The sequence below is a fragment of the Protopterus annectens genome, chromosome 13.part0 (genome assembly GCF_019279795.1).
Source record: "Protopterus annectens isolate FY-2018-M chromosome 13.part0, PAN1.0, whole genome shotgun sequence".
NCBI lineage: Eukaryota > Metazoa > Chordata > Ceratodontiformes > Protopteridae > Protopterus > Protopterus annectens.
Genome location: NC_056747.1, coordinates 1,216,987,688 through 1,217,009,912, shown reverse-complemented (window position 1 = coordinate 1,217,009,912; position 22,225 = coordinate 1,216,987,688). Strand labels below are relative to the sequence as shown.

The 22,225-nt window shown below is 42.0% G+C and overlaps 1 protein-coding gene across 1 annotated transcript in view; it reads left to right on the top strand.

The window, feature by feature from the left end:
- ITGB3 (integrin subunit beta 3) overlaps positions 1 to 22,225 on the top strand; it is a 1,138,779-nt gene that overhangs the window by 775,790 nt on the left and 340,764 nt on the right. Inside the window, exon 12 of the mRNA XM_044055223.1 lies at positions 9,995 to 10,095. Within this exon, the coding sequence (XP_043911158.1) occupies positions 9,995 to 10,095 (101 nt within the window). The remainder of the gene's footprint in view (positions 1 to 9,994; positions 10,096 to 22,225) is intronic.

Sequence of the window (22,225 nt, the reverse complement as noted above, 5' to 3'; positions counted from 1 at the left end):
CAGCTACCGCCCATGCTGGGCAAGAAGGCTTGGCTCGTAACTTTGGACCTAAAAGAGGCATATCTGCATGTCCCAATCAGACAATCTTGCAGAAGATACCTCAGATTCATAGCTGGCTCAATGCATTACCAATTCTCTGCACTGCCATTTGACTTATCTACTGCGCCCAGGGTCTTCACAAAATGCCTGTCACCAGTAATAGCGTTTTGCAGACAAAAAGGAATTCAAATATATCAAAACAAAGGAAACTGCCCAAAGGTACCAAAAAAATCCAAGTGAAATGCAGTAAATATGGAGAAGTAGCCACTTAGTAATCCAATGCGTTTATTTCAGCCACAAAACAAATGGAAAAGAATTGTACAACTAAACCATGAACGCCTTTTAAAAAACTCGACACATGCGTTTTCGTCTATTCATTTGACTTCATCAGATAGTTAGTATATCCCTCTATTTCATCAGTATATCTTAACTAAATAAAGTTTTTAATTAACATAATGTATAGAAAATAAGATTTTAAGATTCATTACAATTGCTTTTTGTGTATACAATGGCTTCCAATTAAAATAGGCAGGAATTTAATGAGATAGTGAATCCTATTGGTTTAGTAATTAAGGGTTACACATATATATATATATACTGATGAAATAGAGAGATATACTAACTATCTGATGAAGTCAAATGAGTAGACGAAAATGCATGTGTCGAGTTTTTTAAAAGGCGTTCATGGTTTAGTTGTACAATTCTTTTCCGTTTGTTTTGTGGCTGAAATAAACGCATTGGATTACTAAGTGGCTGCTTCTCTGTATTTACTGCAATTCAAATATATCCCTACTTGGACGACTGCCTAATTCAAGCAGAGAACAAAGACATTCTTTTGAAGCATCTGGCGTTTTTAAAAAGATTACTAATTGGCCTAGGGTACACAGTAAACAAAAAGAAATCAAACCTAGTGCCCTCTCAAGAGATAATATTCCTGGGTGCAAGCTTAAACACAACTGCTGAAATGGCTTATCTCACGCAAGACAAACAAAAGCATCTGACTACTTACTTCAAGAAATTGGCAACACAAACCCACGTATCTGCAAGAAAAATCCTGCAGGCCTTGGGTTACATGGCATCTTGCATTCTACTAATTCCATATGCCAGACTGCATATGAGGAAACTACAATGGTACCTAAAAAGTGTTTGGACTCAGCATTGCCACAGCCTGGAGACAGTAATTGCACTCATTCCCTGCCTACAACAGGAGTTTTTATGGTGGGCAGAAGCCTGTCACCACAACAAGGGTTTGTCATTCAGTTTACCCACAGCCAGACAGACACTGACAACGTTTGCATCAGATTATGCCTGGGGAGCCCATATTGCAGGAAAATGTATTCAGGGCACATGGTCTGCAAACCAGATGCATCTTCACATCAATCAAAAAGAGATGCTAGCTGTTCAAAATGCCCTGACAGCTTTCATGGACCTGCTTCATCCAGGACAGTTACTGATAAAGACAGACACCACTGCAGTCATGTGGTACATAAACAAGCAGGGAGGTACACATTCCTATCCCCTATGCAGACAAGCAATGACCTTATGGGACACAGCATTGGCTTTTCAAATTCACCTGCAAGCACAATTCCTGCCAGGAAAAACAAATACTCTGGCAGACGAACTAAGCAGAAACCTCATGGATCCCCACGAATGGAAACTGGATCCACAAGTCTTCAGCATGATAACAAGGAAATGGGGATGACCAGACATATATCTATTTGCCTCCCCTTACAACTGCCAATTGCAGAGATTTTGCACAAGGATTTCTCACAAGCAAGCATGGAAAGTAGATGCCCTATCCTTCAGCTGGAAAAATCTAACAGTATATGCTTTTCCCCCACTGCCTCTCCTTCCCAGGGTACTCCTAAAGGTCAGACAAGAGAAGCCAAAAATTATACTGATTGCACCAGACTGGCCATGCCAGCACTGGTACCCAATCCTAAAGAGCTTGTCTCAAGGTCCAGCATGGAGTTTGCCTCAAACGTCTCACTTGCTGACCCAACAAAACAATCAGATCCTGCACAGCCAACTCAGGACCTTAAATCTGGCAGCATGACGGATAATGTAGCCATTCAGAACACCCCTCTTTCCTTCTCATTAATTAAGATTCATGCCTCTGCCATTTCAGCCCATTACAATATGGAACCACCTATCTTTTCTCATCCTTTAATAAGGCAGTACCTCAGAGGGGCCAAAAACATTAGGCCTCCAAGGAGAGCACCAATTCCGGCCTGGGACCTCAATTATGTTTTGGAAAAACTAACACTGCCTCCATTCGAGCCAGCATCAACAGCAGATATAAAATTCTTGTCCTGGAAAACAGCTCTGCTCCTAGCAATAACCTCTGCAAGGCGAGTCTCAGAGTTACAAGCACTCATGGCTGTGGAACCTTTCATCATTTTTGATCTAGACAGGGCTTCTCTGAAGACAAACCCTACATTTATGCCTAAGGTGGTGTCCATTGTGGCCCTTAACCAAACCATTCACTTGCCAACCTTTTATCCTAATCCACAGAACAAGGGTGAGAAAATTCTGCATTTTTTGGACATACACAGGCAGTTACGCTTCTACTTGGACAGAACTAAAGCTTTCAGAAAGACTGAGCAACTTTTAGTGTCATATGCTGCAGGATCACAAGGAAAGGCTATCTCAAAACAGACTATTTCTAAATGGATAGGCCATTGCATCCATTTCTGCTATTTTCAACATGACAAATCAGTGCCTAAGGGCATTAGTCCTCATTCCACCAGAGCAGCAGCCACTTCAGCAGCCTTCCTCAGAGGAGTACCAACCAAAGATATCTTAGAGGCTGCAACTTGGAGTTCAGTGCACACTTTCACAAAGCACTACCACTTACCTCTGTACTCTAAGTCCAGAGCTGGCTTTGCCACTGCAGTTCTGCAGGGCCTCATAGCCTCTCCTTATCCTATTTAGCCCAGCCACCCTTCCTCAGCTTTGGGATTCAACCCAAGAGTAATGACTGCAACAGTGAAACACGATGAACATAGTACAGTTGTGTACCTACCATAAATGTAGATGTTCAAGTGTATTCACTGTTGCAGTCCGGGTTACCCACCCACCACCCCCCTTTTCTTTGCTGGGATTTATATGCACTTCTTTATCCTATACAACCTGTTTGGTGTATTTGCTTGTAGATGAAGGAAATGTTATTTTTATGCATGCATTTTTATTGGCATATTTTTCAGCCTACCAATTTGGGGGCACCTGACATCCGGGGCAAGAAAAACTGAAGAAAATGGCGTTGGCGGCATCTTTTATACCCTTGGCGCACTGACGTCAGGGAAGAGGCAACAGCAACCGATGCTGGACCTAGACTTTGGAATTCTGGCCGACCGAGGGCAGCCTGCCAGCAGGATAACCCAAGAGTAATGACTGCAACAGTGAATACACTCGAACATCTACATTTATGGTAGGTACACAACTGTACTTTGTACAGTTTGTTTATGGCAGGGGACCACCAGATTGGCTTCCCTTTTGTGGAGGATAGCGTCTTGGTTCTCTTTGGGATAGCACAATCCATGCACTCATGTAAGTGCTTATAGAGTGCATTTGTGTAGGATTCAGCAGTTGTAACTGTATTTTCCATCTGCATGGGTGTCATGAAGTTTACCACTTTTTTCATAAGAAGCATGAAGTTGGCTTTGGAGAAATTTTTTACCGTGGTTTCCTTAATGGGGGGGGGGGAGGGATGTGGATATCAAGGGTGATTAGCTTATGGTCAGATCGGACCAACGCGGAATTGACTTCAGGTGTGGAACACTGGTCACTCATGTTGGTAATGACTAGGTCTAGGATACTGTTGCTCCTGGTGGGGGTGTGGATAAGTTGATCCAGGGCATTGGAGTTTATGAATTCCAGAAAGCGTTGAGCTAAGGTGTTTGGTACACGAGTATTTTTCCCAGTTAATGGTGGGGTAGTTGAAGTCGCCCATTATTTGGGTGTTTGGTTGAACCCTAATATTTTCCAGTACATCAAGAAAAGAGGAGTGGGAATCCTGGGGCATGGTGGGGGATCTGTAGCAAGCTACAATTTGGATTGCAGTTTTGCCCAGAGTTAGTTGCACTTGGATAACCTCGGCTGCATTATGCTGAGCAACTAGCCTGGAGGTGTGGATATCCTTAATGAATATGGACACACCTCCACCTTTGATGTTTCGGTCCAGGTTACATGGCCAAAAAGTGTGGTATGAGTTATAGCCTGGTAGTGAGGGGTGCTGTCTGGAGCCTTGAACCAGGTCTCAGTCACTGCACAGATATCGATGTTCTCCATTTTAAGGAGTGCCTTGAGTGAGTGCATTTTGAGATTAAGACTTCTAGCATTGAGTAGCATTACCCTCAGTTTTTGCTTGCCTGTTCCTGTTACAGTGGTGAATTTGTCTTTTGAACCTTGCCTAAAAAAGGCACTATAGGGGCGGCAAGAGCCTTAGCCAGTGTCCGGAATCCCAGGGGCGACAGGTGCAGGCCATTCTGGCAAAGCATCGCGGTCTGTCGACCATATCATCCCAAGCAGACAGATACTGGATCCTCTTAGACTGACAACAGAAGCTTAGCCAATTGTTGAAGTTAATAATTTTGTCCTTGTACTGCGGTATCATTCTGGGCGATGGCAGAATGCTACTCAGGGCTAGTGTCATACCTGCCTGGACTACAAGATCGGAGAGCTCTTCCATGTCTGTTTTCATGTAGTCCAGGGAGGTACGTCTCAGGTCATTCACACCAACATGGACAATGATAGAGTCATATTTGTACTTGTTGAGGAGTGACCTGAGTGCGTGGGTTATGTGGCGGATCCTGGCACCCGACAGGCAGCTGACAGTAACCTTCTCCTTGTTTAGCCTGGTGAGTGGGACATCAGTGTGCCTGACTATAGAGTCACCTATGACTAGTGTGTTGGGTACATTGTTTTGCCTTATTGGCTGTGGTTGAGTGGTACACTGAGTCTGTGGGCTATGTGTCATTTGGGTTGTGTTGGGGGATGGAGGTTGCTTGCGTTTCTGCTTTGGAGGTCTCTGTTTCTCAGATAGATTATTATTGAGAGCCTCCGCAAATGTTTTTATGTTAGTATGTGTGGATTTTGGTGGTGTAGATTTAGTGAGACTATGTGATGAGTGTGGTGCAAATGTTTACCTTCTCCTCTTGACTGTCAAGTTCAGTCTTGGTTGGAGAGAGCTTTACCTCCAGTTTGGCTAGATAAGTGCATCTCACACAGGTTGTAGTGTTGGGTGGTAGGAGGAGGGGGTTGTCTGTGTACATGAGGCAATTTCTACATTGCCTCAAGATGCCCAGATTCATCAGATAGACAGGAGAGAACACTGGGAGCTAACCCTTGGACATGCCTGAATAAAAAACTATTTTCCTCTAGATAAGTGAGGAAAGTGAGTACAGGAGCTGTTTTTCTCTAAGCATGTGAGAAAAGTAAGTACAAAAAATGTTTTCCTCTAGGTAATGAAGAAGGTTGAGTGCTATAGTAATTAGTAGCTTATTTAGTGCTTACAAGTTCTGAACAAGTGCTGAGCATGAATAAGAAAATTTAAGTGCTAAAACTAAGAATCTGTATATGCACTAGATGAGTTACAGGACAGAAACAAGTGCAAATGCAGGCTTTCAAATCAGAAAGTTGAGAGAGATGGAAAAGATTGCCCAAACGGCCAATAACAACAATTTCTGGGTCAGAACCACTCCTTATGTGGTAGACAGGTTACCTAGTGCTTACCACTCCCACTGTTAAGCTAGAAGGCTTCCCTCCAACACAGAAAGGCTTGGGGGGCAAAGAAGCTTACATACAGTCCTGGATACAGCAAATCTGTATCTGGACTACACTAGTTACAGGAAAGGTAGGAAACAGGCTTACAGTATTTTTTTTACAGAAAAGTAGCTAAAACAGCAGTAAAAACAATTCACATGCAGTGCAAGCTAGCACAGTTGAGTATGTAGCAATATTAGACCAAACACAGTTTAAAAAATGCAATTAAATTAAAAAGGACTAAAAGCAAGTGCAGAAGGAATTTATTAGGTAGCATGTGATAAAGAGATGGGACTGGGGGAGTGTCCCAGATCAAATCTACAGTGGGGCAGGAACTGCAAAAGCCACCAAATTTAAACTACGAGCCAGAAATAGGGAGGATGGGTGGGACAAAACCCTTTCAGCAGAGATCTGAAAAACTATAAGCAACAATTAACAGTTGTTGTTGTTGTTTGTCTTTCGGCTTTTCCCAGTAAGGGGTTGCCACAGCAGAACTCCGGTCCGCTAATGATTGGCAGTAGATTTTTACGAAACGCCGAGGTGCCAGCTCGACGCTCAAACTTCAACGAAGGCACGCTCATTTACACACGCATGTCTTTCGAACACTACCCAACCGCGGGGAGGACATGCAGACTCCACACAGAAGGCACTCCCAAGCCCAGCCAAGAATTGAATGGGAGAACCTCTTGCTGTGAGGTAACAATGCTACCGCTGCACCACTGCGGCATCAATACTTAGCTCTGTATATTTCCAGATAGATTGAAAAGCAGTCTCTCAGAACACAGGTTCCATTGACTCAAACAGGCATTTTTCTAGTTATTCTTCTCTTTTTACATTGTAAGCTTCATCACACACAACATTCACTGAAAATGGTTTACTATATAACATGCAGTTTATATCATAAAATGCTTTATACAAATACTGTTAAGAGCAAAAATTGATTTTCCTACAATAACTTTTTCTTTTTTCCCTTTTAGTTTCCTTCCAAACATCATTGACATGAAGTGGGACAGATGCCTGTCAGCCTCCTCACAAGTTTAACAAAGTCAACAAAAATCCAGTCTTTCTCAGACTCCTTTTCTTATAAAGTCACATTTCACAAATGAGACTGATGACGCTTTATATTCTCACATTTATTCACTAATTTCAGTGTTGCTGGTCTTTTCCGTGTTCATCTCTCTCTACCAACCCCAGACTCCTGTTCAAGTCCAACGTACTCCTTTTTCTTCTAGTCACCTCCTGTGCTTTTTTCTCTCTGTCAAGCATTTTCCTTTAGAACACTGAAAAGGTTTCACTGGCAAAGTCTATCTATGAGCTTTATTATCAGAAAAATGAGAAGCGCAGTCCCCTTTTGTTTGATGGCTCACTTTTTGTCGGACAGACTTTTGTATTTTCTTTATAGCCTGTTCTGCTTGAAAAATGACTTTGATCCTCCAGGAATAAAATATTCTGAAGACAGATAAACTTTATTCTCATACATGCCTCTTGATATTCCTTGATTGTTAGAATATATTTGTTTGTCTTTTACCTATTGTACAATGAATAATCATTTTCCACAAACACTCTACTGTTTTCAATTCTCAATATTTTGCCCTTCTGCCACAGTTTTATCAGGATCAACTCCTTCTACTGGTGTGATTGCATCTTTACTAATACAGATCTTGATTGTTTTCTCATGGCCAGGTTTGGAGCATACATATGATGAGCCCTTTCAATTAACAAATCCTACTGTGGAATATCAGTCCATTTATTTATTACTGCTTTTGTAAAGTTAATACAGTCATGCTCCTTCCAGTTTCTGTGCTACAGCAGAAAATCTCATGTTTTGTCTGTCCTCTCTACCATTTTTTGTAACAGCTCTTCTTGAGCAGTTTCAAATTTAGCTAGGCTTTTCTTTATTTCAACCTCTGATTTTTGCAGTTTTATCAGTTCATCTGAATAGCTTGTTTAAAGTTTATTTCATTTTGTTCAGCCTTCTGTTATTTGGGTTGTATATGTATTCATATGTATACATATACATACATACCCATGTATGTATATACACAAACACATACACACACAGTCATATACACCATATTTTTATACACACACACACAAACATATATATATATATATATATATGTATATATATATATATATATATATATATATATATATATATATATATATATATATATATATAGATAGATATAAAAACATAAAAAACTATAATCTTCTGGAATTTTCCTACCCATCTAAATCATACATGAGAATTCCTCTACACACAAGAAAAGACTATTGTCTCTCCACTGCTCTCTTTTAAACAAAAGCTCTTCTTACCTGGACTAAAATTGTTATAAGAAAAGTCAGACAATTTCTTTTAGCTAAGCCAAATATTTGAAATAATGCCAGTAAGAGACAGGGCAGACAACTCCAAAAAATGGTTTAAAAAAAAAAAAAGAAAAACACCAGCAACTGTAGTATCAGTGTACCGTCAATTGGGATATGCTGCCCCAGAGAAGATAAAAAGTAAATCACTGATCTTTTGATTGTAGGAAGAATTACATATCATGTTTGCTGGTACTGCTGCACTTCACTGCAGTGTCCCTATTCTGCCAGCCACCGATTTTCTTTAATGTCCACATGATCCTGATTATATTCTAAAACAGAGCCTCCTTCATCCAAATCTGTTACTTAATATAGCAGGAAAGGAAAGTAATTTCAGCACGCTGAGATATCCTTTTTTCAATGCATTGCAGTAGTGAGGAAACTGTAGCAGCATTACAGTTGGCTGGTTTGCCTAAGGAAGTCATTCCATGATTAGTCTCCTTATGTCTCTCCTAGTTGGCTCACTTTGCATTGGAAATCATGCTGTGACTGGTTCATTTATCTGTATGCCAGTTGGCTATTTTTGCAAAGTGGAACCAACACTGTTCAGTAAGGAACAGCAGAACCTTAAATGCTGCATGCTCCACACAATCTGGAGCACTTGTAAGGTAAGTCTTGCTTTAACAGGTATGGCACTACCTGGTTAAGTGACTTGCTCAGAATCACACAGTAGGCAAATGGACGTGGAAGGAATTAAACCCTGTAGCACAGGAAGTAACTCATTAATTGCACAGAGCTTTAATCCTCTGCGCTAACTGCCATAAAATATGAATATCTGGATTCATTAAATAGATTTTCCTTCATTTATCTTTAGAGCATTTTAGTGTTTGCTTTTTCCTTACATCAATTGGCAAATAATTCCATTTAGCTGGCCCTGAACTAGTTATTGACTTATCTTTTATATCTGTTTCTACTAAAGAAATAGCTTCATTTCAAACTGTGTCTAAGACAATATGTCTGTCCCCTAATCGCCAGCATTGTTTTTAGTGATAGGCAATGGCCCAGACCGCCTATTTTAAAAAAGGTTAAGTTAATAAGTAGTGTAGCCCTGTTCTGTTCTCATAACTAGTTAAAGTTTGTTAGTAGATTGCAGTGGCTGGTGTATGCAACTTTAACAGTACAAATCTACATATTTTATTTTCAGTGACTTGTAGTTTGTCACTGTTTGACCTAAACTTGAAGCGCTAACAGAGGCATACTGTATTGACATTTAGTGGTGAGGCTGTTTCTTGCAACTGTTCTATGGGCTACTGGTCATAATAGGTGAGAGATTATATAACAAAGTTTAAGCTGTGCTAATGTCTTATTGATCACTCTGCCAGTGTGCTGAGGTTGAAGGTCAGTCCACTGTCTAGTGTCAGACTCGGGCTAAGATGTCTTTGTTCAGTGACATTTGGTGTAATGCTGTTTATCTTGACCTTTAATAGTAACGGAAGTAAGTGAGACATTTTTGGGGAGAAGCAAACAGCATGACACTGTAAAATAGGCATCATCCTCTGATCCTAATAAAGCAATGAATACATTTTTTATTTTAATAGGTGAATCCTACCTTTTGATGTAACATCAAGTCACAAATCCATTACATTGTACTGCTACAGCCTGAGTGTTCTGTATGGCTCCACCTTGCTGTAATGTTAAAATCCATGTTCGGATGTAACATTGCAGAAATATTGTCATTACAGAAAATGTGTCTGTTATTTGTCACTGGTCATTCAGTTTCAGATTTTGTGTTTTGTGCAGTTCAGATTGATTATTTTGTATTAACTAGTACAGCAGTCTGTATGTTTCAGCATTACCTTTTTTTTTTTTTTTTTTTTTTATTTAGGGACTGTGTTGAATGCCAACATTTCAAGAGAGGATCCCTGCTGAAAGAAAATACCTGTGACAAGATTTGCAGAGATGAGATTCAACTGGTAGAAACTCTTGGTAAGAAAAAAAAAAGACTGTTGTTTTTTTGACTGACCATTTCTGGCAGCACACATCACCTTACTAATTACCTATATTAGTAAAGTACAGTTGTATTTTTAACATATGGGAGAGTGCCAAAGCTCAAGAGGAAACTTGGGAGGGGAAAGAGCAGAAAAGACCCCTAAACAGCCATGAAGAATAGCACTAGCAAAACCAGCCCTAGCTTTAGAAATACCATCCAGCTTGTAGAGCTTGGGAAAGGTATGCACAGAAGTCCAGCTAGCTGCTTCAAGAATAGAATTAGTATCTAAGCCCTTGAAAAAAGCACCAGAAGAAGCCACAGCTCTAGTAGAATGAACCGTATCTGAAGAATGAAGGCTCTTTCCATAAAAAGTGTAAAAAAGGAAATAGACTTAGAAATCCAAGAATAAATAGTTTGCTTGGATACAACAAGTCCCAAAGATCTAGGATGAAAAGAAGTAACTGATCACATTTTCTAATAGCCTTAGTCTTATCCAAAAAACCCTGCGTTGCCTATGCACGTCCACAGTATGCATCAGTCTCTCACTGTCATATTGCAGAAAGGGGAAAAAAGTAGGCAGATTAATAAACTGATTCAGTGATAGCTCATTAACCACCTTAGACATAAAAGAAGGGTTAGTGTGCAAGGACACTCTGTCCTCATTTAATAACCAGGAAAGTCCGACTTGGAACAAAGACATTTTTCAGTGGAGGCCCAGGGAGAAATCCTCCAGATGCATGTCTTTGTAATGTAGGAGGAAATCAGAGCACCCAGAGGAAACCCACACGAACACAGTGAGGACTTGCAGACTCCACATAGAAGGCACCCCAGCCGAGAATCGAACCAGAAAACCTCTTGCTGTGAGGTGACAACGCTACCGCTGCACCACTGCACTGTCCATATGAAAGTAAAAAGGACGACAAGCCATAAGGGTCTGCAACTCAGACACCCATCTGGCAGAAGTTAGAGCTAACAAAAGTGCAGTCTTCCAGAAACAATGTTGCAAGGAAGCCAAAGCAGCAGGCTCAAAAGGAGCCTGGATCAACTTTTCCAAAACACAATTAAGATCCCAGGGAGGAGGAGCAGGCTTCCTGGGAGTCTAATATTAAGGACACCTTTAAGAAATTGTTTCACCTCAAATGTAGAAGTTAAAGGAGGAGAAAAAGTCAGATAAGCAGAGATAGCAGATATGCGGGCCTTAATAGAAGAATCGGCCAGACCAGCATTGAGTAACTCACACAAATATGAGAGAACCAAAGAAACATCCACAGTAAGTGGGTCCAGGTTATGAGAGGGACACCAAATAGAAAATCTCTTCCATTTGGATAAGTAGGATTTCCTAGTAGTAGGTTTCCGGGCCTCCTGCAGGACTTGTGGCACATCCTCAGAAAAAGGGTGTCTATGAGAAATCAAAATCCTATCACCCACAGTGTCAGTTAAGTGTAGACAGGTGAGGATGGATGACAGATCCCTTGGCTTGTGTGATTAGATCCACCCTGTGAGGCAACTTGTGATGAGTGCCCTTGGCTAGATGCAGAAGTAGAGGGAACCAGTGCTATCACAGCCAAAGGGGAGTCACCAACAAGATTTTGGAAGCATTCTATTTAATTTTGAACAGGACTTTCTGAATGAGAGGAAGGAGAGGGAATGCATAAAGAAACATCCCTTTCCAAGAAAATGAGAGGGCCTCCACCTTCCATACCAGAGGACCTGGGACTCTGGCACAAAACAGAGGAAGTTGTTTGTTCAGAGGAGAAGCAAAAAGATCCACTTAAGGAGTACCCCACTGTTGGATAATGTCCAGAAACTCATCCTTGTGAAGCATCCATTTATGTGACTGAGTTAAGGACCTGTTCAGAGTGTCTGCCACAATGTTCTGATCAGAAGGGGTATAAACTTCCTGAAGAGTCACTTGATACTTGACAGCAAGTTCCCATACCAGAAGTGCCAACTGGCGAAGAAGATAAGGCCTCGTTCCTCTCTGTTTGTTGATATACCACATCACTATGGTATTGTCTGTTAACACCTTGAGAGGCCCCAGAGAGAAAAGAGGATGAAAGGCCTGAAGAGACAGCAGAAGAGCTCTCATCTCTTTGACACTGATGTGTTCCTTCGGCTGATGAGGCGACCACACCCCTTGTACCTTTAGGGAGCCAAAGGTCTCCCTCCCATCCTATGTCTGAAGCGTCTGTGAAAAAATTCCTGAGAGGGAAGAGGGGGATAAAAAGAGATCCCTGGATTTAGAGACAACTGCTGAATCTACCAGTGAAGCTCCTGTCTGAGACAAGGAAGAAGAGAAACTACAAAATCTGGAGGATGTGCATGTTGAAGCCACACTGACTTCAGAAACCACTGAAATTTGTCATGTGAAGTTTGGCAAGAGGGACCATCTTCATGGTGGATGCCATGAAACCCAGAGCTCTCAGAAACTCCCTGGCAGTAATGGAAGCCCAAAGAAGAAGAGGGTGAAAGAAAGAAATGAGAGTTAAGGCTTCTGCTTGCAGTAGCCCTCAGTCGGCCTGATTATCAAAGTCTTGGGTCCTGCGTCGGTTGCTGTCTCATCTTCCATGACATAAGGTAGTCAGGGGTATAAAGCATGCAGCTGACACCATTTTATCAGTTTTTCTTGCCCCAGATATCAGGTGCCCTCATAATGGGAAGCAATTATATACAAGGTTACACCTCCAACAAAAAGCAAATACACCAGAAAGCTTTAAGCATAGTAAACAAGAATAGAGGTATAGTCAATAGAAGTCAGGGGGCTGGAGGGAGGGTAACCAGGACTGCAACAGTGAATACACTCAAACATCTACATTTATGGTAAGTGTACACAACTGTACTATGTTCTTTGTGTTTCACTGTTGCAGTCATAACATTTGAGTAGATTCCCAAAGCTAAGGATGGGAGGAGGCAATTATATAGCATTAGGACCAGCTATAAGGCCCTGCAAGATTGCAGTGGCAAAGCCAGCTCTGGATTTAGAAAAAAAATGTCAAGTGGTAATGCTTGGTGAAGGGATGTACAGAACTCCAGGTAGCAGCTTCTAGGATGTGCCTGGTAGGGACACCTCTGAGAAAGGCTGTAGAGGTAGATGCAGCCCTGGCGGAATGAGGTCTTATCCCTGTGGGGTAGGTTTCCCATGCTGCTTATAGCAGAAATGAATGCAATGGCTTATCCACTTAGAAATGGTTTGCTTTGAAATGGCCTTCCCCTCTGCCCCTGCAGCAAATGCATCCAGCAGCTGTTCAGATTTCCTGAGAGGTTTAGTCCTGTCCAAGTAAAATCTAAGTTATCTGTGCATGTCCAAGGAGTGCAGTATTCGTTCCCCTTTGTTCTGTGGATTAGAAAAGAAGGTTGGCAAATGAATGGACTGATTAAGGGCCACACTGGATATCACCCTGGGCATGAAGGAGGGATTGGTCCTGAGGGACACCCTGTCTGCATGAAAGATGATGAAAGGCTCCACTGCCATGAGGGCCTGTAATTCAGACACCCTTCTTGCTGAAGTGATGGCTAAAAGGAAGGCTGTTTTCCAAGAAAGGAATTTCAACTCTGCATTTGCAGCTGGCTCAAAAGGAGGTAGAGTGAGCTTTTCCAATACAAAGTTAAGGTCCCAGGCTGGAGTAGGGGCTCTCCTGGGTGGTCTTAAATTTTTAGCCCCTCTGAGGAACTGCTTCAGCAGTGGATGAGAGAAGAGGGGTGGTTCTGTATTGTAATGAGCTGAAATGGCTGAGGCATGAATTTTGATGGAGAAAAGGGAAAGGCCCTTGTGAAGCATCTCAGTTAAGTATTGAAGAATCTGAGGTAAATTGGGCGCTGCTGTGCCCATCCCCTGAGTTTGGCTCCAGGAACAGAATCTTTTTCACTTTTCAGCATAGGATTTTCTAGTACTAGGCTTCCTTGCCTCGAGAATGACCTCCATCACTTGCTTACCGAGGGATGGTAACAGAGAGATCAGGTAATTAGCCAGGCTGCCAGGTTCAGGGTTTGAAGCTGTGAGTGCAGAATCTGACCCTTCTGCTGGGACAGCAGGGCAGGGGTCTGAGGCAGGTGCCATGGTTCCAGCAGTGACACACTGCGCAAGAGGGGGTACTAGTGTTGGCGTGGCCAGTCAGGTGCAATCAGTATTGTCCTTGTTTTGTTTGATCTTTAGTAGTACCTTGGAGAGGAGAGGCAGAGGGGGAAAGCCATAAACTGATAGGTTTTTCCAGGTGAAGGACAGGGCATCCACTTTGCAGGCTTGTTTGTGGGGAGTCCTTGTGCAGAATTTGTCCAATTGGTAGTTCTGGGCGGAGGCAAACAGGTCTATCTCTGGGCTCCCCCATTTGTTTCTCAACATGTTGAATATCTTTGGTTCCAGTTTCCACTTGTGTGGGTCCATGAGATTTATGCTTAGTTCGTCTGCCAGTGTATTTAGCTTTCCTGGCAGGAAATGAGCCTGTAGTTGCACTTGGTAGCTCAAGGCTGTATTCCACAGAGCCATGGCTAGTCTGCAGAGAGGGTATGAGTGGGTTACACCTTGCTTGTTTATGTACCACATAACAGTGGTGTTGTCCATCTTTACCAATAATTGTCCTGGAAGAATGTGGTCCTTGAAGGCTGTCAGAGCATTCTGTACAGCTAACACTTCTTTTTGATTGATATGCAGGTGCATTTGACTTGGGTTCCATTTTCCCTGAATGCACTTCCCTGCCAAGTGAGCCCCCCCATGCATAATCTGATGTGTCTGTTGTTAGGGTTTGGGCAGCAGGGGGTAGAGTGAATGGCAGTCCTTTGTTTTGGTGGCAGGCCTCTTCCCACCAAAGGAACTCTATCTGTAGACAAGGTATGATAGGAATCATTGATTCTAGATCCTGAGAATGTTGACACCATAGGCTTTTTAGATACCATTGCAGTTTCCTCATATGCAGTCTTGCACATGGAATTAGTAGAATGCAGGAGGCCATGAACCCCAGGGCTTGCAGTATTTTCTTTGCAGATAGCTGGGTCTTTGTGGCCAGTAGTTTGAAGTAGGCTGTCAAATGAACTTGTTTCTCTGGCATGAGGTAGGTCATCTGGGAAGTTGTATTCAAGCTTGCTCCCAGGAATACAATTTGTTGGCAGGGTACAAGATGTGATTTCTTTTCGTTTATGGTGTACCCCAAAGACGTTAGCAATTTCTTTACAAATGCCAGATGATTTAATAGTATGTCCTGGCTTTCTGCCCGAATTAGACAATCATCCAGGTATGGGTATATTTGAATAATTTTTTGCCTGCAAAATGCAATGTCTGGAGCTAGGCACTTTGTGAATACCCTGGGTGCAGTAGATAAGCCAAAGGGCAGTGCAGAGAACTGATAGTGCATGTAGCCTGCTTTGAAACGTAGGTATCTTCTGCAAGATTCCCTTATTGAGATGTGCAGGTAGGCTTCCTTTAAATCCAGTGTTGCCAACCAGGCATCTTTACCTAGCATAGGAAGCAGCTGATGAAGAGTTAGCATCTTGAATTTTGAGATCACCAAAAATGTGTTTAGGATAGACAGGTCCAGGATAGGACGCCAGGAATTGTCCTTTCTGGGAACCAGGAAAAGTCTTGAGTAGAAACCTTATCCCCATTCTTCTTCTGGGACAGGTTCAATAGCCCTGATGCTTAAAAGAGAGAGAACTTGCTTTTGAGCCTCTGCCCACTGATCTGGGGGTAGATCTGGCTAACCGTTTGGGGTTGGTAAGGAGTGGAAGTGGAATATGTGTCCTTGGGAAACTATATTTAAAACCCATTTGTCCTTGGTAATGAGTTCCCAATTTTTTGCCTGCAAGGCAATCTTTCCCCCTAAAGGAACAGTCAGTTGTGCAGGGCTTGGAAGATTTAAAGTTAAGTCATTGAGACAGTTTACCATAGGGGGGAGTCTTATTACTCCCTGCTTCGGAAGTGGGAGCCTCCCACTGCTTAGTCCTGTGAGTACCTTGGGACTGAAGCCTGGATGTTCTGCTGGTTCTGGGTTTGGACTGAGAAAGCCTGGAAGAGGCTGGAAAGGACCAATTCGTAGAGGGCCAATGCCTACTAAATCTGGGAAGCTGTACTTGCAGGAAATCTTTGACAGTTTGCATAGATTTAGCTTGTTCCTCTATCTTTTTAAGTACTTCTGCTTTGTTGCCAAACAGGCGGTCTTGGTTTAAGGGACCATCCAGCAATTTAGCTTTAACATGATCTGTCAAAGATTGCTCCTTAAGCCAGGCATGCCTTTTAAGTACAGACCCAGTGACAGCAGCCCTGCAAGATGCCTCTAATGAATCAAAACCACATTGCAAAGTATGTTTTCCATCTTGTTCAGCAGAATGCATTAAATCCTGTAAAGCTTTATTTTCAGCACAGTCAGGACTCAACATCATTTTCTGTTTAAGCAATCCAATAATATGCTGCTGATACTTTAACATATGAAACTGGTAGTTTAAGGCCCTAATGGCCAAGGTTGCAGAAGTATATACCTTCTTACCCCATCTATCCAGCACCCTGGAATCTCTATCAGAGGGGGTAGGATTTTTGGCAGTAGTAGCCTTGATGCCCTTGGGTCCCTGTGAAATGGTCTCAGGATCCACAGTAGGATTTTTAAGGAGGAATTGTGAGAGTCAGAAACCCTGTAATACCTATCAGGTTTTCTGGGAGCAGGAGGTAAAGAGTCAGGGGCCAGGATAGATTCTGCGAAGGCATCATCAATAATGTCCAGTACAGGAGGGATAGCTAAAGGCCTCTGTTGGGGCAGGAGTAAGAAATCCCTAAGCCTCTTTTTGGAGTCAGAGTAATCCTGGCTTTCCCAGCAAAAATGCTCCTTAAGAGAATGCAAGGTTTCACCAAAAGATAAATCCTCTGGAGGGGAAGCAGAGGGAATGGAGTCCTCTGCATCAGAATCCTCATAGGTAGATAAGGGTAAATCCTGGTCATTGGAGGAAACAGAAATTTCAGAATCCTGATCAGAAGAATCAGAAAGAAAATCAGTCCTAGGTCTCTTAGAGGGGGAAGGGTGGTTTCCCCTGATTAGAGTAATAAGGTCTTCAGCCATTCTTATCATTTGTTTTTTAGGCATAAGGGCCTGACCATGTGGTCTGGGCATTGGTTTTCTAGGCATGGATCAAGTTTTAGGCCTTGAAGAAGAAGATGGCATAAGTTTAATATGCAAGTCAGTAGGCCTGAATACGCCCTCAGAAGCCTGGGCCTGCACAGCAGCTCCGGCCCCATCCAAGGTAGAGACATCCGCAGGTTCCACAGTTGAAGAAGCATCTCGCGGCATACAGGACTCCGAATGGGTCTCAGTAGAGGCCTGCAAATCTGAAGTAGCGGGTATCAGGGGCTGCGAAAGCACCTCACTGAGTACTGGCGAACTGGCGACTAGCTTAGGAGAAGCGTTGTCGGCAGCTTTGGACCTATGCAGTCTGTCTCTGTCTTTATCTTTGCTTTTTTTCAGAATGTCGGTAGTCGGGTGGCTTACCAAAGCCATTTCTGGATAATTGAACCGAGTACCAAAATATTTAGAAGTGTAAATAAACCAATGACAAATAGTTCAAGGTTTGAATAAGGCACAAAACCGACAGCAAGGTACGTCATGGTCTGGGCCTAAACAAAGAAAGCAGTACGAATGAAAATCTTTATGAGGTATTTGCTTTCCACAAGAAATACAATTGTTAACTTTTGCTGACATTGGTTTAGAACAAGAAAAAGGTTCCCATATGGGGTACTTAGCTTAGTTGAAGACTTCGGTTCTGAAACTCGAAAATGAAAATTTCAGGAGTCGGACGACTGGCACTTGCGAACTGCTTCTGCTTTAGGCACCACACTGCAAGAAAGACTGATAAAATGACATTGGCTGCATGCTTTATACCCCTGACTACCTGATGTCATGAAAGATGAAACAGCAACCAACGCAGGACCCAAGACTTTGATAATCAGGCCGACTGAGGGCTACTGCAAGCAGATAACCCAATGTGATGACTGCAACAGTGAAACACGAAAAACATCAGATAGGTGAAGAGAAATAGGAATGTGGCTGGGAAGAGACGGACAGTCATACAGCACCTGGTTTGTCTGGAAAGGAAGGCTTCATAATCCCTGAAAACTGAGTAGCCTTAGCAGGAGGAGTCCATTTGCCACTCTTCATACCTTTAGTAGAAGGGCAGGATTTCCTAAGAACAAAGGCAGGCTTAGCGGGGTAGTTTCTCTGAAATTTAGTCACAGGAGAAACAAACACATGTGTAAGCTCCTGTAAGGCCTTACCCTTATCCTTAATGGACTTTAACAAACCAGCAGCTGCTTCCCCAAACAAAAATGTATAATCCAGAGGAGCATCCATCAACTTAGCTTTAATATCATCATGTAGAGGTTGAAACCTAAGCCAAGAATACCTCCTCATCACTGAACCAAAAACAGCGGCCCTAAAAGAGGCATCTCCTGCATCATAACTACATTTAATAGAATGACGAACAACTTGAGAGGATTCCCTAGCAAGGAAAGAACAGAAGTTTTATCCTCAGAGTCTGGAAAAATCAGAAATATGTTGACAGTCCTGAGAAAGAAGAGCCGGTGCATACGTAGATATATGGGTCTGATAAATTAATAGCCCTAAAAGCTAGAATAGCAGAAGTGTAAACCTTTTTCCCAGCCTGTCCATAGTTCTGCTGTCCTTGTCAGAAGGCAGTAACTTGGATGAAGGAAGCAACGGAGACGGTTTATCAGAGGCTACAGACACTAGAGAGGGGACAGCAGCAGGACATTTTTATAGAAAGTAACAATCCTCAGGCACACTATAAAACCTATCAGACTTCTTGGGAGCAGGGGGCAGAGAATCAAGGGTATGAGAGGTATTGGAAAAGCATCCAGCAAAGCAGACAAAACAGAAGGAACAACTGTAGGTTTAGGATATTCCAACTGCAGCAACTCATAGTACCACTTATGGATATTAGAGACCTGAGCACAATCCCACTTGAAAAAATCCATTATCCTAGAGAGTATGTCCCCAAAAGAAATTTCCTCAAAAGAAATGCCAGGACTAATAGATTCCTAATCCTCTAACCCATAGTCCAAAGGAGAAGGAATCTGAGCAGAATAAGTCAGGGATTCATCATCAGAATCCGACTCATTCTCAGAAGAATCCTGGACTCTAGGCCTTTTAAGGGAAGCAGAAGACCAAGGAGGAGTAGGAACCGAAACTCCGTTAGGAGGCTTTAAGGACATTAAAGCAGTAAATAGCCCCTGAGTGAAGGCCTACCACTCACTCTGTGGATCCCTAGGAGCAGAAGAAACATATTTTAATGTTTCTTTCTTTTTTAAGGGAATGTCCCCTCCAGAAAAATGAGAAGGGTCAGACCCAGGACAGCAATTGAGAATGATAGTAGGAACTTCTTTCCCAACTAAAATCTGAGGAACTCCTCTAGACCCCTCAGAAAAAAAATCAACTGTGGTTCCCCCTGAAGTCTGAGATGGATGCCTACAAAGCCTCTTTGGGACATGCTGCCAGCCAGATCTTCACCAGCCTACAACACGGTCACAGCAGAGAAAATCTGACAACACAGCTGGGTTTATAACGTCCTCGGGGAAACACCTGGCAGAGGCTGGACAGTGGAAGATTCCGGTCGTACCTTTTTCACCTTCTTCTTCCCTAATGGCTGACCCTCAACTCAGGAGATTTCTTCCATTGTATCCTTAGCGAGAAGCTTAAGAAGCTGGTTCTCATGATACAAGGAAAGAAAAGAAGGTCTACTGCAAAGGGTATTTTGGGACAAACACCATGAGAAGCTCCTTGGCAAAAACGACACTTATCTTAGTGGTCTTTATGGGGAATCTGTTTCCCACACTGGCATTTACCCTTCCTGGATGACATTAACTACGAGGAGCACAAAAAAAGCAAGAAAAAAACAAAAAAAACAATGGGATGCTTATCTGCAACTGGTAAAAATCAGCAAATAGAAGTAGGTAGTCCCTGGAGTACAAAAATGCATTCAGCTGGCGAAAAACAGACACAGGTAAAGAGACCAACAGTGAAAAGATGCCTTCAGACTGGCAGCAAAGAAGTTCTGATTATGGTAGGCTTGAACATCACCTTTATGCCGTACGCTATGCAGGCAGCATTTGAGTGATGTTCGGCATACCTTAAAGCAACAGTAGTCTTTGGTAGTCCGGCCGGACGTCGGGCTTCCACGGCAGGGAATCCCCATATGTTAAGAATACTGCAGCAGTGAATGTGAGGACATCTTGCCGTATCCATCTAGGTAGATAGAGAAAAGGAGCAGCTCTTTAAACAGTGCCCCTCTTCTATGTGGGAGGGAGAGTTTTGTGCTGTATTCTAATTGTGTTATCTAGGGAACACAAGTTACCATGTAACTGAATCGCCACAACACAAATCAGAGTTGCCTTTCATAAGGTAGGCTCTGTTATGCAAGTGTCATTCATGTTGAAATGATAACATTTTGATGAGACTTGACAGTCTTGTTTTTTAAATTATAATGTTTGTGTAAATACTCCAACTTCCAAAAATGGACAAAAGCTATATTATTTGGTTTCATGGCTTAAAACTGCATTTAAAGAAAGTGAGAATTTATTTTAGTTTATGAAGGAATGTTTTATTGGCCATCCTAACAGAGAAGATAAATGTTATATGTGGGACCCTAGAGGTGGGTAACAGAGTGGACTCCAGCTTTCCCTGAGAAATGACTGAGTTTCACTTCTGTCTACAGCTAAGAAAGTTACACAGAATAAACGCTGTCAGCTGAACACATCTGTACATGAACAGAATGTATATGTTTGCAGGCTAGCCATGACACTGTAGTTGTGTATGTGGTAAGAAATGACATACTGAAATACAGCTGTGACGATGCATTTATTAATCCTCCTTAGAGAATGGGTGACTTGTATATCGCCACTCTGACTGGAGAACAAATGTTCTCAAGCACTGTTAATGTACAGGCAATGCCTGCTGGAAAACAAATCCACCTCTTCAAGGCAACATATTAACCTGACATGGAGCTTGGACTGTAAGAAAGCTAATGGCCGTAATTATCTTAAGCTCTCTAAGCAGCTCATTTGCTGTTTACTGAGTGTAAAATTAAAAAAAGAAAATTAAAAAACAGAAAAGTTTGTTTGTATGTGTGTTTGTGTTTCTGCCTGTGTGTGCAAATGCATGTGTCCTTTTGTGCAAAAACATTGAAGTGAAAGTGATAGTGAAAGAAAGAAAGAGAGAGAGAGAGAGATCGAGCAGTAGCTGCAACAGGCAGAATGTGTTTCATTAAAAATGAAGAGGTATGAAACTTTTAACGACTAACATTATTAACTGAGTTTAATCATGCGTGTTTTTAATGGTACAGCACTTCTGAATGTGTGCGTCTAAAATACTTTCTCCAGAAACATTTACATTATTTATTATTTATTATTTTATTATTTTACATTTGGTAACCGGGAAAGTCTGACTGGACACGGGTCCTTTTTCAGAGGAGGCCCGGGGGAGAAAAGCTCCACATACAAGATACACATAGCAGATACAAATAAAATTCAAATTTTAGTTCAATAAAATAGAATGGCAATCACAACATACAATGTACAGTACAGTGATACCAAATACCAGATACAAATACGATTCACAATTACAGTTAGAAAAACAGAATGAAAACCACAACATACAGTGTAAAGTACACTGATACAGAAAGTGTGACAGTAAATCCAGTTGATGAAAGGTACAGGTTACAGTATATACAGAAAAATGCATTTTAAGAGATATATAATTTGTGGTAAGACATGACCCTATGCTGCATATTTTAGGTATCAACACAATACATAGACTTATCTGTAAGGGATATGATAAAAGTCCTGCTGAAGTTTTTGACAGTAAGTCTAGGTTTGAGAAACGCTGTGCAGTGAAATTCTTAGTCTTGTTGATGTATAGTATTGCAGTAGTTGAGAAGTCAGTCTCCGAATACTGAGGTTAGTAGTTTGGTAGTTTAGTTGATGCAAGTGGGTGAGATAGCTTCAGAAATTGAGGGTGAATTAACCAGGGCTAGTGCAGGAGCATAGCCATGTATCTGGCAGATGAGATTTTAGCATTTGTTTAAACTTTGTTAAGGAAGAATGGGATACTATATTGTGGGGCAGAGCATTCCATTTTTTGA